Source organism: Hippichthys cyanospilos, chromosome 18, assembly GCF_059441005.1.
Source record: "Hippichthys cyanospilos isolate Australia breed blue-spotted pipefish chromosome 18, RoL_Hcya_1.0, whole genome shotgun sequence".
Lineage (NCBI taxonomy): Eukaryota > Metazoa > Chordata > Actinopteri > Syngnathiformes > Syngnathidae > Hippichthys > Hippichthys cyanospilos.
Window position 1 is genome coordinate 7,162,157 of NC_142386.1, and position 15,846 is coordinate 7,178,002.

Consider the following 15,846-nt stretch of genomic DNA (forward strand, 5'->3'; position numbering starts at 1 on the left):
GAAGACAGCAAATTTTTTCTCACGAGGAGCGCGGACAGGAACCTGACCTTCTCAGATCTCCTTCCAGTCTGGTCACACATCCTTTCTGCTGCTCATTTATTTAGTCGGGGTGGCCCTAGCTGCAGAAGTCATTGCTGCTCTGAAGGGTTGTGGGAGAGCTCTGGCCACAATGCAATTGATCAGTTTGTGATAATGGCTGTAGGTCCATGCTGTGATATTCTTATTTAGGAAAACCTGCAGTAAACGTATGGTCATCAAGATGAAACTCATTCATTTTTGGTGCTAAAACATATTTGTAACTGTGTTTATTTTATAACAATGTTTTTCTGCTCTTCCAGACTGAACTCCAAGCACAAGAAGGCTGGAAAGAAAGCAACGAGCACTTCGCTCTCCCCGGTCGGCCGCAGTCCAACCGCTCGGCACAACGGCAACCACACCCAGCGCGCTCACAATTTCCACAAAGCCGGCAGACTCAACCACACTGAGGGTGATAAGGTGCAAGATGTAAGTCATCTCCTCTGCGACCGTAACCCTCCCCACTCTCCAACCTTGTCCAGTTTTTAACATGAAAATTCATAGTTTGCAGGATACATGCGCTATGATTGTTTTTTTGATTCCTCTGCCATCGTGTTCATTGTTTTCGTTTGGTGGCAACACAGATCGAGGTTCTTTGTGTGCGTGCGCGCGTGTGCGCAAGGAGACGTGTGTGTGCGAGCGCGCTTCACAGATCTTCTGAGCGCAATTAGCATACTTTCCGCGCATGCAAAATTGAGCCATCTAGGAACACTGCGATGCCAGCATGATGAGCAAAATAACATGCTTGCTCGCTGAAACACACAAATATAATAAAGGGCTAGAAAAGTGGTGCGACAACTGCACAATTTGTGTAACGGAGGCAAGTAGGTGTTACAGAGCTTTCCATTTGAAAGCAAAACTGAAAATATTGACCCCAATCTGCCACACGATATTTGAAGCCCTCCATAATTATTGCCATCCCCGAAGATATTAATAGTCGGCCTTGAATGTGATTGGATACAACTTTTCCATACATATGAAAATGTAACTATGCTAACAGGTTATCGATCGCGATTAGCATAAGCTAGTCAACAAAGACTAACTACCATTTAGTTGACGTTCATAAGGTCATATGTACCATCATCCGTTCCCCTATTTTAGTTTTCAATTTCTGAATACTCTACTGGGGTTGAAGGTGAATACAACTACTCCTGCGCATTTTTAGACGCCAACAAAATTAGCCTGTGCCAGTGCTTCTCAATTATATTTTGCCAAGCCCCTCCCCCTCAGACACTCGATGCACTGACTATAAATAAGATTATTATCTATAAAAATATATATTTATCCCTAAACCTGTATACTTTTTAAGATTAACAAAAGAAAAAAGCAAAATAAACCAACTATTAATTATTTTTTAACAGCGTTCATACGGGTTGCAGCTTAGTCTAAAACTGAAAAGAATAACCAAGCGCGTCAAAGCCTAACCCTAACCTTCACATACCCGCGGCGGGTACTCGTACATGGAGACATGGTCCAAAAAGGAATGATCAAAGATTCCTTTTCTGTATTGTCTCATCTTGTGAAAGCCAAAGATAGACATAAAGGGTGCTAATATAAAATATATATATATATATTTATAAACGTGACTTCTTTAGTTTCCATTTGGTCCTATCTTATTAAAGGAAAAAGACTGACTTTATTTGAAGCCAGGGGGTACCAATAATTCTGGAGGGCAGCGCATATAATCAGTCCATGGTCCAGAGTAATTGAGCTGCCATTTTACCTAGACTCGTGCTTCTCAATTCTCCCCCCCAGGAAAGAGAAAACCTTTCCGCACAGACTAGAAATAAGGTAAACAAGTATCCTTTTTAACAATCAAAGAAAGAATCAATATTGATCAACTTTAGAATACTACATTTTTATAGCGTTTATACAGGTTATAGTTTACGACGTGCATCAAAACGCCTGGGAAAAAAAAAAAAAGATGCCAATCTTTATTATGAAAGCGAGCCTTTTCCCTGGGGTCATACGCTGCATGTTTTGACCCATGCAGATTCCCAAAGCAAAGTCTCATCATTTGCATGTATTATAGAGCCAAATGTAACTATTTTGTTTAGTGCCAAATGCACAAAACATGAGAATAAGTGAAAATTGAGCCCCAAAAACCCTGAGATTAATATTCTTATTTCTAAAACTACTCAAGACACTCAGCTCATCTGTGGCAAATCAAGAGCCATTTTTATGTTGCTGTGTGTTGCTTGTGTTGCAACACAAGTACAACTAGTTTTTGAACGATGCGACCCGACCTGAGTCGGACGAAGGCCGCGATATCGAGACGGCTCTCCTCCCCTCGCCAGTCTTATGAAAAGTCGCCGCTATTTCCTGTTTTTGTATTCCTGCATGTGTGGTCTGAGGCTTCATCTGATCTGTCCGCTTCTGACATATTCATTTTCTTTTCTTTGTTATTTTCTTACCTCTCAATCAGTCTGAATGGTGTTTAACCAATAAATGCCCCGATGTCTCTCTTGTTTATATAAAAAGCACGCAAATGCTTTGGAGCTGGACCAAGTAGGTTAAGTTGGTACGTGGAATCGTTTCTTCTTGTCAATCCACTTGTCTTTCTGCTAAGTCATAGATCTCCTCTCCTCCAGGGGCACTGCAAAAGGGAAGGGGGGCGGGGCTTCTTTCCATGTCAATGTGCATGTTGCCTCTAGGTGGCACTATTTTTGTCTGACTGTCATCTGCGCCACTTTTACGGGTGGCAAACGAGCTTTGTTAGATCTACTTTTGGGATGTCGCCAAGCTATGTGTATCACGTGCCTTTGAATATTTCAAGCATCTTACGCACCAGTAGTAACTACTGAAAAGGAGGTTGTGTCCAGGAGCGCTCCTGGACGACGCCGACTTTGATTTTATTGCTGCAGCTGTGTGACTTTGCAAATGGTGTCTTTAGAACCCTGCCCCCACCTGTGTTTGGGTTAGTCTCAATGCCAAGCCATCCCTGAAAAGTAAAATGGATTCTTCAATACAAAATGAACTTTTTTTTGTATTTTGTTGCAATGTATTATAGTGGGTCAAATTAGTACATGTTTACTTTACTACTAAATAGTACTAAATTCTACCTGCTGTCCCTTTAATTAACCGTGGCTGTCAAAGCTGAAGCATTAACTATGGAGATTAATTTATATTTCATAAAGCATAAAGCAAAAATAAGTGACCCAGGCCCATTTGTATCCAGCGGCAGCCGAGCTCCTAACTTTGCCATCAAATTTAAAGGAGAGTCACTGGCACAAACAAAACATTCCCGTCTATCTTTATTTTTCTTATTTTCTCTCATCTTTATGTAGTATGACTTTAAAAAGTTGCTTGACAGATCAAGAAAAGAAAAATAGCAAAATCTTTGTATGTACCTTTTTGGCATATCATCTCAAGTGAAATGTACCTTTCAAAGACATTCTTTTTCATTTGAGAATTTCACGGCTATACTCAAGTAAATGGTTGTTATAACTTTCAAAGAAAATAGTTGTTGAAAATTATGATTAATGGGGAACATTTTGCCGGCCAATAATAGTTTGTTCAAACATTTGAATTGTTTTGACAGCGTTAACGAGCTTCTGAAGGATTTGATTCGTTACGAGTTTGCGGCTTTTCTAAACCGCTAGCTTAAACCAACAATCTGCGCATTGCGTTGCTGTTAGCATTGCACAGAATTTGCCATACTGTTTTTTCTGCACTTATAAGACGCACCTTCAATGAATAGCCCATTTTAAAATGTTTTTCGAGAATATCATTGATTCAATTAGATATTAAAATTGAATCAAATGCAACCAAATAGCTTCAAATATGTTGTATTCATTCATTTTATAACATTCATTTTATAAAATTGCACTTTCTTTTACAAAAACTTGCATTTTCTGCGCCCTATCCCCATATAAATTACTTCAAAATTGGAGCATATATACAGTAGCACATCAACATTTCAAACAGTGCATTTTATACATTTAAATTGTAAAAAGGAACAAAAAAAACATTTAGAACAGAAATACGAAGATAAAAATAGAACAATTTACATGGTGCTTCTTATTTTTCGTCCCCCAAGAAGAAAAATTGGAGGTCGGCTTTTGGGTGCTCCTTATAGTGCGGAAAATACGGTAATTAAAAAATTGCAATCGTTTGAAAGTAGTATTAGTAGTATTTCACAAATCACTTCAAGCAAAATGTTGACTTTTTTCCCTTTTTCACATGTCCACTTTTCTGGCCAGGCGATTCGGTGGAAACGGCTGTTTGGTTATTGACCATAACTGCTTCCATTGCGGGTTTCCGTGGCTATTGACCTCTACGACATGAATTTCCATTTATGACCTAATCTATTGCAGGTTTATGTTGCTCTTTTCCTTTTATTCCTCCCAATTCAGACCAGGCAACAACAACAAAAAGCGCGTGTGTATTAATAATCCCTACAATCTCGGTTACTTTGGGTGTTTTTTGCAAAAGGAACCCTGTGTTAAACGTTTAGGAAAGTAGCGGATTGGGAGTGATGGTGAACCCGGCTTGGGCTATTTTTTCAGCGTTTAGAAAGGAAAAAAGGAGCCCACGTCAAATTACTGTCGTACGTTGCTGGTAGTATGACTAGTTGCAGTTAGCGCGGTAGTAGATCTAGTAAGGCAAAATATGACCGAGGGCCCCTCGGAAATGTAGCGACCGTCACCAGCGACACTTTTCCTCCCTCTTGTCCGACCACCTCATTTGTGTCGTGTGACTCACAGCCGACTTCTGTTCTTGACTTTTCTTTTTTTTTTCTTTTTCCTTCCCATATCTCTTTCACATCCGTCAGCTTTGCATGCACACCTTACCTTAGCTCCCTTTCACTAATTTCATCATCTACCACCGTATGGTATGGGCCACTTAGCTCTATCCTCTTCCCCTCCCCTTTGGATACAAATATGGCTGCATTTGTACAAGCGAAAAAGTCAAATCATGTAGAATCATCCTAATTTTCCATCTGGATTTTTCGAAAAAAATGATTTCTTCATGTAGTTTTGCTTTTTGGTTGGTTGATGGATTTCTCCTTAGATTCCTGGACGAAAATGTAGCTTTGATACTAAAAGAGGTCATTGTCTTTTTCCCATATCGCTGCGGAGAACATTCCCTTCTATCTTTATTTTTCTTTGTTTCCTTCTTTTGTTGAAATTGCATACGTGTCACTGATTGAAACGGAAGGTAGGTAACGCTTTGCCTACGCACGTCATGCAGATTGAGAATGTGACAAGCACCCTAGCCTGAGTGACCTCAGTGTTTCTCTCTTTCTCTCTTTTTTTTTTCCAAGTGGTCTTTAAAAAAAACTTAATATTTGTTTTATTTATTTAATTCATCACTTATGATTTCATTTTGAAGGTTTTATTACATGCTAAGAGCTCTGTTTTTGATTTCCAATTTGTTTTGCGCCTCAAATTGATTGTCCAGCCCGGTATTTCGCCCCAAACTTCCGGTCCGTTTTCTTGCAATATATTTACATATATATACTGTCTTTTTGTTTTGGAATGCATTTCTTGTTTGTAGGTGATGTTCCCCAGTTTTTCTTAGTTGGTCGACTCCAATTTACAAGTTTGAGCCGACAGAATCGCTTCCGTGGTTCTGACGCCACTTTGAGCGAAATTCATGGGGAGACATTTATCTCCATTCTCACAGAATAATAGAACAATTTCGGTAAAAAAAAAAAAAAAGTTTTGTTTGGCCTTCTGTGTTATAACTGTTAAAAGGGCAACTCAATTTAGCCATTTTTAATCTGTAAAAAGTTATATTTTGTCTGTAATTAACTCTTTTAGTACCAGACATTTTTACACACTTTTTAAGCCCAACACCTGAAAATATTTGTAAGAAATATATAAATAAGTACTTGGGACATTCAGTCCGGACTCTTAAAAACTTAAATTGACATTTTTGCGATTGAATGCGTTCATTCGATAACTAAATTGTTTTTCACGTACAGGTGATACTTTCACAAACACATTTTTTCACCTGTCGACCAAAAGTGACGCTGCATGTGCGAAAGACGCAGGTGGTAACCAATCACAGTTGGGCTTATGAATGTCACGTGACCAACAGCAGACTACAACTACAAATGATGTGTTTTAAGTGTTTAATTATACGTGAAAAATAATTTCAAATTAATCAGACAAAATATGACCCTTTTACCGCTAAAAAAAGGACTTATCTTTTTAGCAAGTTTTGAACAAAAAAATCTCGATTCTTTTTTGGTCTGAACATTTTTTACAGGATTTTTTTTTCTAAATCAAAGCGTCTTAACAAAACAGTCAAAAACAAAACAGAAGTCACTTTTTACCGGCTCTAGCTCTCTGGAGACACTTCAATCGTTACTTTAAATCCGAAAATTGTGCCGGAGCGAATCACTCAGAAGGTAAACGCTGACGTCGGCGGAGGCGGGCGGCGCTGAGGAAAGGCTCCCTTGCCGTCATGGTTTTCCTCTTTGCTTTGACTTCTTTTCCATTGATTGCCATGCACTGTGATGAGTCACTGACAGGGAAGGCTTTTGTGTCTTTTTCTATTGCAATTTGTGAATCTAATGATGCACTTATGTTGCCCCACTTTTCCCTTTTCTTCATACCTTACCTACTAAAGGAGGGAATACCACTTTATTGGTAAGTGGATGCTAACCAGAAGGGCGTTAAGCAAGAATAACCATTGACAAAAAAAAAAGAACATAAAACCTAAGAAAATGGGTCGCTGTTCACGTCAGCACTTGTCTTCAGAGGGAAAAAAAAAATCCAGAAAGAGAAAATTGAGTAGCAGATGACTTTTTTGTTTCTGATTCGACTTATTGAATAATTGTGATCTTTATTTTGTTCCCTCCATTTCTGTGATGTTCCGTCCAGTTGTCTTCTCTTTCTGTTGACTTTAATTTCTTTGACATCATGACTTTAAAATGATAAAGAAGTCCTCTTTCTTTCTCTCTCTCTCTCTCTCTCTACATGATCTGTAGCTCTTTACTTTCCGCCTCTGTTCTATTATTTGGTTCACTTTTTTGGTATTTCTCCCTCTCTTCCTTCTCCTAGTTTTGTTTGTTTTTGCGGTTATGATTTCTTCAACTCATTATGGTTTTGCATGCCGAGTATTGCATGCGCTGCACCATAGAGGACTATCTATCTTATCTATAAGCCATATGGAGCGAACATAGACCTTTTTCTTTCTGATGTTACCTTCTTTTGGTGCACCGTAGAACTCAGTTAAATGAAAAAGTGAAACCCTTCTAATGCTCCCTTCTTCTCTTTTTCCCTCCTCTTTTTTTTTTGTCTTTGGTCATCATTTCTTTGCAGAAGCTGCGGATAGCGGCTACTGGCTCGGCAAGCTTCCAGTCCGCTTCGCTGAAAGAGCAGAAGCTCCACGGCGCCCCCAGCAGGAGCCAAGCCGCCCAGTTGTGCGCCACGGTTGATGCTGACGGCGCCAACGCGTCGGGGAGGAGAGCGAGCCAGCGAGGACGGAATAAGAGCTGCCGCTCTTCTGCTCGCAGCAGCGACTCGGAACATTCCCGCCGCAGCCGCCCTCGCAAAGGGCGGAGCGGCCGGCGTCGCAGAAAGTAAGAACAACGGTTTTCAGATCCCGGTGGAGCCCGTCCATTCGTTTCGGGCCCTCTTCCGAGGTTACCGCGATACTGGAAACTAGTCACGTTGTTGTCAGGAAGTCAAATGTCTGTCTGCTCCGTCACATGCATAAAAGCATCCATATATTCTGTACTTTAGTAAGAATACTAAAAAAATGCAGGTTTAAAATGGATTCATCAGCCACATAAGCCTTGACGCACAGTTGTGCATTTTTATATCGGCCTTATCCTTACTAACAATAATTTTCGTAACGGCACGAGCGAGAAGGCGGACGTCAGTTGGCCGTTGTGCCTGTTGTGGCCAACGGTGCGCTCACAATAGCTGAGGTTGGTACGCCATTATTTTCAATAAAAGAAGCGAGCGGACTGAACCACCGTCCGAACCCATCCTTGTTCGTGCTCTGCAACATGCGGGCAAATGTTTTGAGGAGGCCAGCCAACTTCAAAATAAACCTTCCAATACCAAATGATATTATGGACACAAACACCTTTAAGCTTTTTTTTTTTTTAACTTGTTCACCTGTCATGGCAACGGCTCACCTGTTTGACTAGGAGAATGACTTGACTCTCGATATAATCAATCACCAAGTCAGCAGGCTCAACGACTTAATTACACAGGCATTTTATTCTAGGGTGCCTGTTGCCTACATTTAGCGCAGCATCTCGTAGATTTTAGCCAGTAGCAAGCAGTGCTCGAGAGATTTACTTTTCAGAGGCGCTTCAGTAGACATAAATAACTGCATGCTTTAATGCTGACAGCCTGATAAAGTTGCTGTTCCTACTGATCACTTTTTCTCAAACCAGGCTGACTCAATTTGCCCTTTCAGCCGGCAACATCCAAATTTGTCTCACCGACCAAAATTTGTGGAGATAAAGAGTAGCGAAGAGCCTTGTTATGACTCACTACATCAGAGTCTTTCTTGCCATTGTTAGCTCTGGCTGCGTGCTTTGCATTTATGTGGTAGGCTAACGTTGGAAGTTTACCTCCCTTTGGACTGACATCTTACGCGCCCTACCGTTTTTCACATCACGTCTATCAGGTTATGCCGAACGCGCCTGTGACCGATCCTTTTTCTTTTCCTCCTTCAGGACAAAAAGCAGCCGTTCCTCCAAGCGCCACCAGCGCTCCGGTCGAGGTCAGGCACGGGACCGCAGCCCTTCTGCCTCGCCGGGCCGCCGCTCTCACACGTCGGGCAGAAAGAAAGAGTCGTCGCGGAGCAAACAGAACCCGAGACATCGCAGCAGCTCCTGGAGCAGCGGCCGCAGCAAGGCCAAGTCTCCTCACACCAGACACAACGCCGTCTCCAGGTGGGAACACGCTTCCTCTCCGTTCATTGGCCTTTGCCGCTTCCGCTGACTTCCGGGGACTGCGATACAGGGAGAGGGACAGCCCCAACCGCGGCGAGAGCGACGCCGACAGCCGGGCCCGCCGCCGCTCTCGCAGTTATTCGCCCATTCGCAAACGGAGGAGGGATTCGCCCAGTTTCATGGAGGCTCGCAGGATTACCAGGTAACGAGTGAAAGTCGCGTAGTCGCTCCGAGGCCGCTTGGCCGGGGGGGTCAATGTGGTGGATGACGGGGAACGGAACGCTACACCCGCACAAACGGCAAATGCAAACACATAAAACACATCATTTGGGTGAATTTTTTGGGAAGCTTGCTTCCATTTCGTCGTTGTGTTCACAATCCGCAAAACACTTAAATCCTCTTGCTGCAATTTGAACTGCTGCACATGTCCACATCTGCCCCCAAATGAATTATAATGGAATATTTTCTTCGATTGATTGCTGCTTCTTAGTGAACAGCAAGAGAAATGATGGAAACGGACAGCTGGAAGTCAAAGGTCAGTCAAATGAAGTTCAACTCGCTGAGTGTATTTTAGATGCACCGCTCCTAACTCTCCGTCAGGGTTTTAATCTCCATAAAATGACAAAAAAAAAAGTCCACTAGACTAAGTACTGTATACTCCCTCTTGTTTTCTGAGCAAATCAAAGTTCCACACTTAAGAGCAGGGTGAAATGTACTTTGTTCCCTTAGCTTGCCAACTGTCAGCCCTTGGTGTAAGACAGCTATCAATGTCATCTTTCACTCCAGCCCTGAAAGCTTTCTGATGCCGAGACAACAAGATGCGCCTGAGCTGCAGGCCAGTTGCCATGGTAACTGTTGCTGTGCAGTAGGACCCCACTAATCTGACTCCTGAAGCTTGACCGAGCAGTAAAACACTCCCAGAGTAAACCCGTCTTCCTTTTTTTGTTTTGTTTTGTTTTTGTTTTCTCTCTCTTCTTCTCCACATCTAATCTGAAATTCACAGCGATTCTAAAACTCTGCCCGCTCACTAATACAAGCCAGTTCCAAATGCTATCAAGGTTGTTTTGTTTGTGCCTTGCTATGATTTGTTGGCTCGGACACGAACCCATTTGACACCATAGCATCAATACCTTGATGGCGTTCTACTAACCCAGTTGGTGGGCTGTGCTTTTGGTGCCTTGGGACTTGAACGCTTTGGGCCACCACTTTATACAGGACCGCCGCTATCACGTCGCACACAAAAGCACGACGATACAGCCTCGTGATCTAAGTCGGCGTGAATGAATGTCAGATAACTCGACACCAGGGAAGACTTTCATTTATTCACTTGTGCAAATCCCTTGCTTATAGCACATCGGCTGTGGCAGTTTGACTCCGTGGGTGCTGGGGGATTTTTCACTTGACCGACTTGGGCTGACTTTGAAAGGGTCATAACATTGTCAAATATTAATATATATTTCCTAACCTCAAAATGTTCAGTGGTATCAGCTCTAAAATTGTAAATAATAGCAAAAGAAACTGCTGAATATTTATGACATTGAAATAAGAATATTTCAAAGTCAATGAAAGGCTTGCAAATGTCATAAGTTGGATGTTAGCCCCCCGCCCCCCCCAATAAAAAAAAAAAATATCAATGGCGCCCCGTTCGCGAGTTGCCGTTGAAAGGATTAATGCAAAAATGGGGAGAAATACGTAATAAAACATGGGGTTTTCAATGTGTCTAAAATTGACAATATTTCCAATTTTGAATGGCAGTAAATGAACCCGACATGGGCTAAATTCGACACCTATAGGGTGTGTACCTCTCGACCTCTCGTCTGCATTTCAAAGGGACGGCAGCTTGGCATATTGAAAGTCGTCATGTTTTGACTATCTATTTGATCCTCCTAGTGTTTTTTTTCCTTCGTTTTGACTCATCAAAAACATCGAAAAGCCAGATTTGGGGCCAAATTTCCCCAGGGGTTAAAGACGGACGCGTACATATCTATATATGAAATTCCTTTAAATCGTCTGACAACAAAAACAAGATCCCATTCACGTGCTGGAAGCAGCGTACCCGAGAGAGAAGTCAACAAATGAAAAGAGAATAGACCGTTCGGAACAAATGAGCGTCATTTTATGGACTAAATATCACCACTCACCACTATACTAACCCCACTCTTGTTGATGTCTTCTGGTGTTGTCCTCAAAAGTGGGTGCTGATTACTACTCAGGAGCATTTCCAGAGCGGCTTTTAAGCTGGAAACTAACAACGCTTTTCTCTTAGCAGACTATGTGCACAGCTTTTTTTCGTTAACCCGCACAAGCGCTCTATTTTTAGCCTGTGTCCCGGTCACAACCATCTAACAATTTCCTGCCGTCAGACCAAACGCGCCAAAGACCACTTTTGACATCTGCTTCCCGGTTGCCCTCCCCAGTGCTCGGAAACGTCCCATCCCGTACTACCGGCCGAGCCCGTCGTCGTCCAGCTACGACAGCGGCGGCCCCTCGCGCTCCAGCCGCAGTCGCAGCTACAGCAGCTACGGGCGCAGTCGCAGCAGGAGCGGGAGCCGCAGCAGGAGCGGGAGTCGCAGCAGGAGCGGGAGCCGCAGCCGCGACTGGAGCCGCAGCCCGAGCCGCAGCCGCAGCTGGAGCCCGAGCCCGAGCCCGAGCGCGAGCGCGAGTCGGAGTCGCTCGCGCAGCCACCGGAGTTACTCCAGCCACAGCAGCTACGACAGTCCCGGCTTCTGATTGCATTACGCCCCAGGGTCCAAATCCTTTTTACCCCATAGACTCTTCGATAGGTCCCCACTGCAGAGTCACTTTCCATAGTTTGATAAAACGCCGCTCTTTGGCCAGACAGCCAAAGAAAATCAGCAGCATGTACTTGAGGTTTCAAAAATATGATCATGCACATATTTGGGAATTTGACTATTGTAAATGCTTATGCTGAAAAATCTCTGATATAGATACAAAAAGTTTTATACGTTTACCCTTCACACGCTTCAAACACATTTCAACTCGTTGAAACTTTATTTTTCTTTCATTATTTATTTATTTATGTATTTATTTATCAACCAAAATATCTTGTTACGGCTAACAGAAGCCTGTTAGCTTAGTGCTCCCATACCCTTTCAAACGATTTTGATAGGCTAAGGAAAATGTATGTATGTAGACATAAATTCTAAAAATTCAAACAGCTGCTACTCAACTCCCATTGAGCATCAACACACGCTTCATGTTTTTAATGTTTTTTTTTTCCATGTTTAAAGGGGACAGTGTGTAAAACCTAGCGACATATAGCGGCAAACAAAAACTTAAAACCCACACTAAAGCTCAATAATACGCAAACAATGTTCCGTCACCAACTTTTTTTCTTTTACACCATCGTAGTCACCTGTAATTATGACATATGCCATCTTTGTGCTATGTATACCCGAATGAGAAGCGCTTGTAGTTTAGCGTAGTGTAGTGTAGTGTAATGGGAAAATGAATCGATGGCATCTCGGATTAAAGATGCAGTGGAAATCTAATACATTTCTGTTGCACTGCTCTTTATAAACCGAGACCGCAATCCAGAGGTGTAAAAAATAAAATTATATATATTATTATAAGCGGTTCACAAACCTTCATTTTTCCATTCACCAGAAATCGTCAGTCTCCCTGAGACAGTGTGTACGCTTTAAAATCCTTGCATTCGCTTAAAATCCACCGTTAAGTGGCAGTAAATTCTACAAACACACTGTCACTCGAAAGTCAAATTCATAAAACCTTGAGTCGCTAAAATATTCCAAATGTTTGAGTACACATGTCAGATCTTGAGCCCTGGGAACAAAGCTTGGTTTTTTTTTTTTCCCCACTCCTTCCACAAAGTAAATGGTAACTTTCAGAATATATTTGTACTGTACGTATACAATTAAAATAGTTGCATAGTATATGACACGGTACAAAATAAGCCACGATTATTTCCTTCTTTTTATTGCCCAAAAGATGCTCACTCCTTCAGAGCTACATGATCAATGAAAATAAGAACAAAATAACTTTTTTTTTTCATGTTTAAAACATTGTATATGTTTGTCTATATAGCTCTCCTCTGGCTTTGTAAACTATGCACTGTATATCCCATTAAGTTGCAAGAATGGACGGGACGCAGTATAAGAATTGGAAAGGACATTGTTCCTTTGTGGGATTTGGTTTAGCTAGGATGCTATGCTAATGCTAATGCCAGCCAGCCACAAGCAATGTAGATGAAATGTATTTTTTATGACTAAGTTTACCAAATGACTGTTTATTCTGCTTATCCATAATTTATGGGTAATTGAGTGTAAAACAGGGCACACATACCGTTTTTTTTTTGTTTGTTTTTTGTCAGTTGCGGAAACAATCATCAAGATGATCACTGGATAAAATTAAATTTTGGCCAGATTTTTTTTTTTTGGCGAGTACATCGCTTTTGCCGCGATTGAGTGAAGCTGCCCTGGCACTGTCCAGAAAAACGTACTGCAAAACTTTCCATGCACATGTTATGTGAATCTACTGCTGTTTAATGTATTTATTTATTTATGTATTTAATGACAATGCTTTATTTATTGGACTATTTATTATTTTTAAGTTATTGATCCTGGTTTTAACACTGGGCCACGTGCTGCAAAGCTGTTCCAACCATGCTCGGGAAGATTATACTCGCAGACCTCATCAGCATTCAACACATTCGAAGTTTTCTCCCTCAAGAATGGAAGCGGCTGAAAAGTTGAGGCTTCACATCAGTAACCACATGCTGTCAGTGTAATGGCAAAGTGTCCCTATACTTTTGCCTAGCAAGCGTACTTTATTCAGGATGTTTCCTGCCTGGGCCATGTTCATTTCCAGAATGCGGTCAGGGTCCACCAGAAAGTCTTCCTACCACGCAATCGTCTTTCATGTCATTTGCACTTTGTTGCATTCCTTGTAAAAATCCTTGAATAATAAAAACTGTCTTGATTTATTCAAAGTATAGCACTGCCCCTTTGATCTTTTGCGTCATTATTTGATGTGTAAATTCGTATTCCTGACAATAAACTGAAAGACAGGCGCGATTACGCAGCATTTTTTTCTAGTGCGTGTGTGCGTGTCGTGAGTTGCCCGAGTAGTCAAATGGCGTCCTCTGCTGGCAAAAGCAAGCAACATTCATCCAAATCCAAACAAACAAAACACCCAATAGACACAAATACAGCCGACACACACTCAAATAGAACATGCGCGTCAATGACAAATAAAGCAGTGGGCTGCGCCATTTCCGGTTTCCCTCATATGACACGCCCCCTCCCCTAAATCGACAAATTGTCAAGACGAGTTATTTAATTAAAAAGAAAAAAAAACTACAAAACTTGAGTCCCTGTCTCTATCCAGCCATTAATTCGGAGTTGGGAGGACCAAAAATAACAGCCTCCGTTGGCCATGATGACCAATTCGCCAACAATACGACAACCACTCCAAAAAGATGGCAGGCTGCTTAACACGCAAGTCCTTGGTACTTATCCATCATTTACTTTTCGTTGGAATCGGAAAAAAAAATCAAACCAGTTCCACAGCGAATTTGTGAACGGCAATGGGCCAGGAGGCTGTATACAGACTTTGAAGGTCAGAACATAAATAAAAAGCTTATATTGTGGCGTTGTTAGGAGTTTAATAGTTTAAAAAAAAACACGAACACTCCAACTCAAGTCCTCGAGGGCTGCAAACCTGCACGTTTTCCAAACTGCTCTCTTAAACACTCCTGAGTCAAATCGATTTGGATCCTTTTCAAGCTCCTACAGAGCTTGCTGATGAGCTAATAATTTGATTCAGGTGAGTTAATGACAGAAGCATCAAAAACATGCAGGATTGCGACCCTCGAGGGCTGGAGTTTGAGGCCTATGGTTTCCTGATAGCGGTTTTCTCCTCAGACTGGCGTGGAAAGCGAAAGAAATTTTGAAAGAAAACACGGATACGCCTTTTTGACAGCGATCTTACTCCATAGATTTGCGGTATTGCTTAAGTTGGCACAGTAAAGAAATATTTGTTTAGAAGGTTTTGCCATAGCGCTCGGGTAATTTTATGTTTTTACCACTAGGGGGTAGTGTCGATCATTTTAAAGTAAGATTTGCTTTCCCTTATTTATACCCCCTAAATTGTAGGAAGAGCTGAGTAACAGCTATTTTCTTGACAAGATAAAACCCCTGAACCACTTTAGATTCACTCAGAAGCACTGTGAGCATTTTTGTTTGTTTTTGCGTGTTTGACATTTGGTTGACCATTTTGAGTCAGAGGACTGGGCTGAAAAAGGTTTCCAATGGAAAATATTCTCACTTCCCGCCCGTCCAAGTGTATGCGCTTAATGGATACATTTGTATTCTGTTGCAGAAATCACAGTTTATAATGAATGCTAATAAGGTAGTGTGGGTCATAAATTTGCCACTAGATGGTGCTGCAATATTTTTTTTTGTTTAGCTGTGCTGCGATCTAAGAGACTTAGCATCACAAAAGTCAAGCCATTAACGCTTTTACGTATATTATTTACATGATTAAAGGGGCTCTATCATGGTTATTTAACGTTGTTGATCTTTTACCCATGTTACAATCTTGATCACTCACTATGAATGCCCCTCGTGTAATTTTCCTTAGATGATCTCTGAGAATCCCTGCTCACTGCTGCTCTCTCAGCACCAGCCCTGCCCAACCTGAGAGAGCATCCTTCCCTCCTCTGCCCACTCCTTGACATCACCAACCATGGAATGCCCTCATAGTGCCCCCGTACCATCCGTGCAGACTAAACACACACCCACTCATAGCAGTCAACAGTGAAATAGGACAACGTCAACGTGTGCAAAAATAATCATTGTCCAAATTTTGGACCATATAAAACAATTAGAATGACGAATTTTGAGATGCATTTTTATAGGATTTAT

The 15,846-nt window shown here is 41.7% G+C and overlaps 1 protein-coding gene across 3 annotated transcripts in view; it reads left to right on the forward strand.

Annotated features, from left to right (window-relative positions):
- Positions 1-13,910, forward strand: part of srrm3 (serine/arginine repetitive matrix 3) — a 33,963-nt gene extending 20,053 nt beyond the window's left edge. For 2 of the 3 annotated variants that reach the window (XM_088439960.1, XM_088439962.1), the window contains 5 exons: positions 339-504; positions 7,350-7,609; positions 8,723-8,941; positions 9,012-9,143; positions 11,359-13,910. In XM_088439960.1, the coding sequence (XP_088296086.1) occupies positions 339-504; positions 7,350-7,609; positions 8,723-8,941; positions 9,012-9,143; positions 11,359-11,671 (1,090 nt within the window). In that variant the 3' untranslated portion in view covers positions 11,672-13,910. The remainder of the gene's footprint in view (positions 1-338; positions 505-7,349; positions 7,610-8,722; positions 8,942-9,011; positions 9,144-11,358) is intronic. The other variant, XM_088439961.1, reaches the window with a different exon arrangement.
- The last annotated feature ends 1,936 nt before the right edge of the window (positions 13,911-15,846 follow it).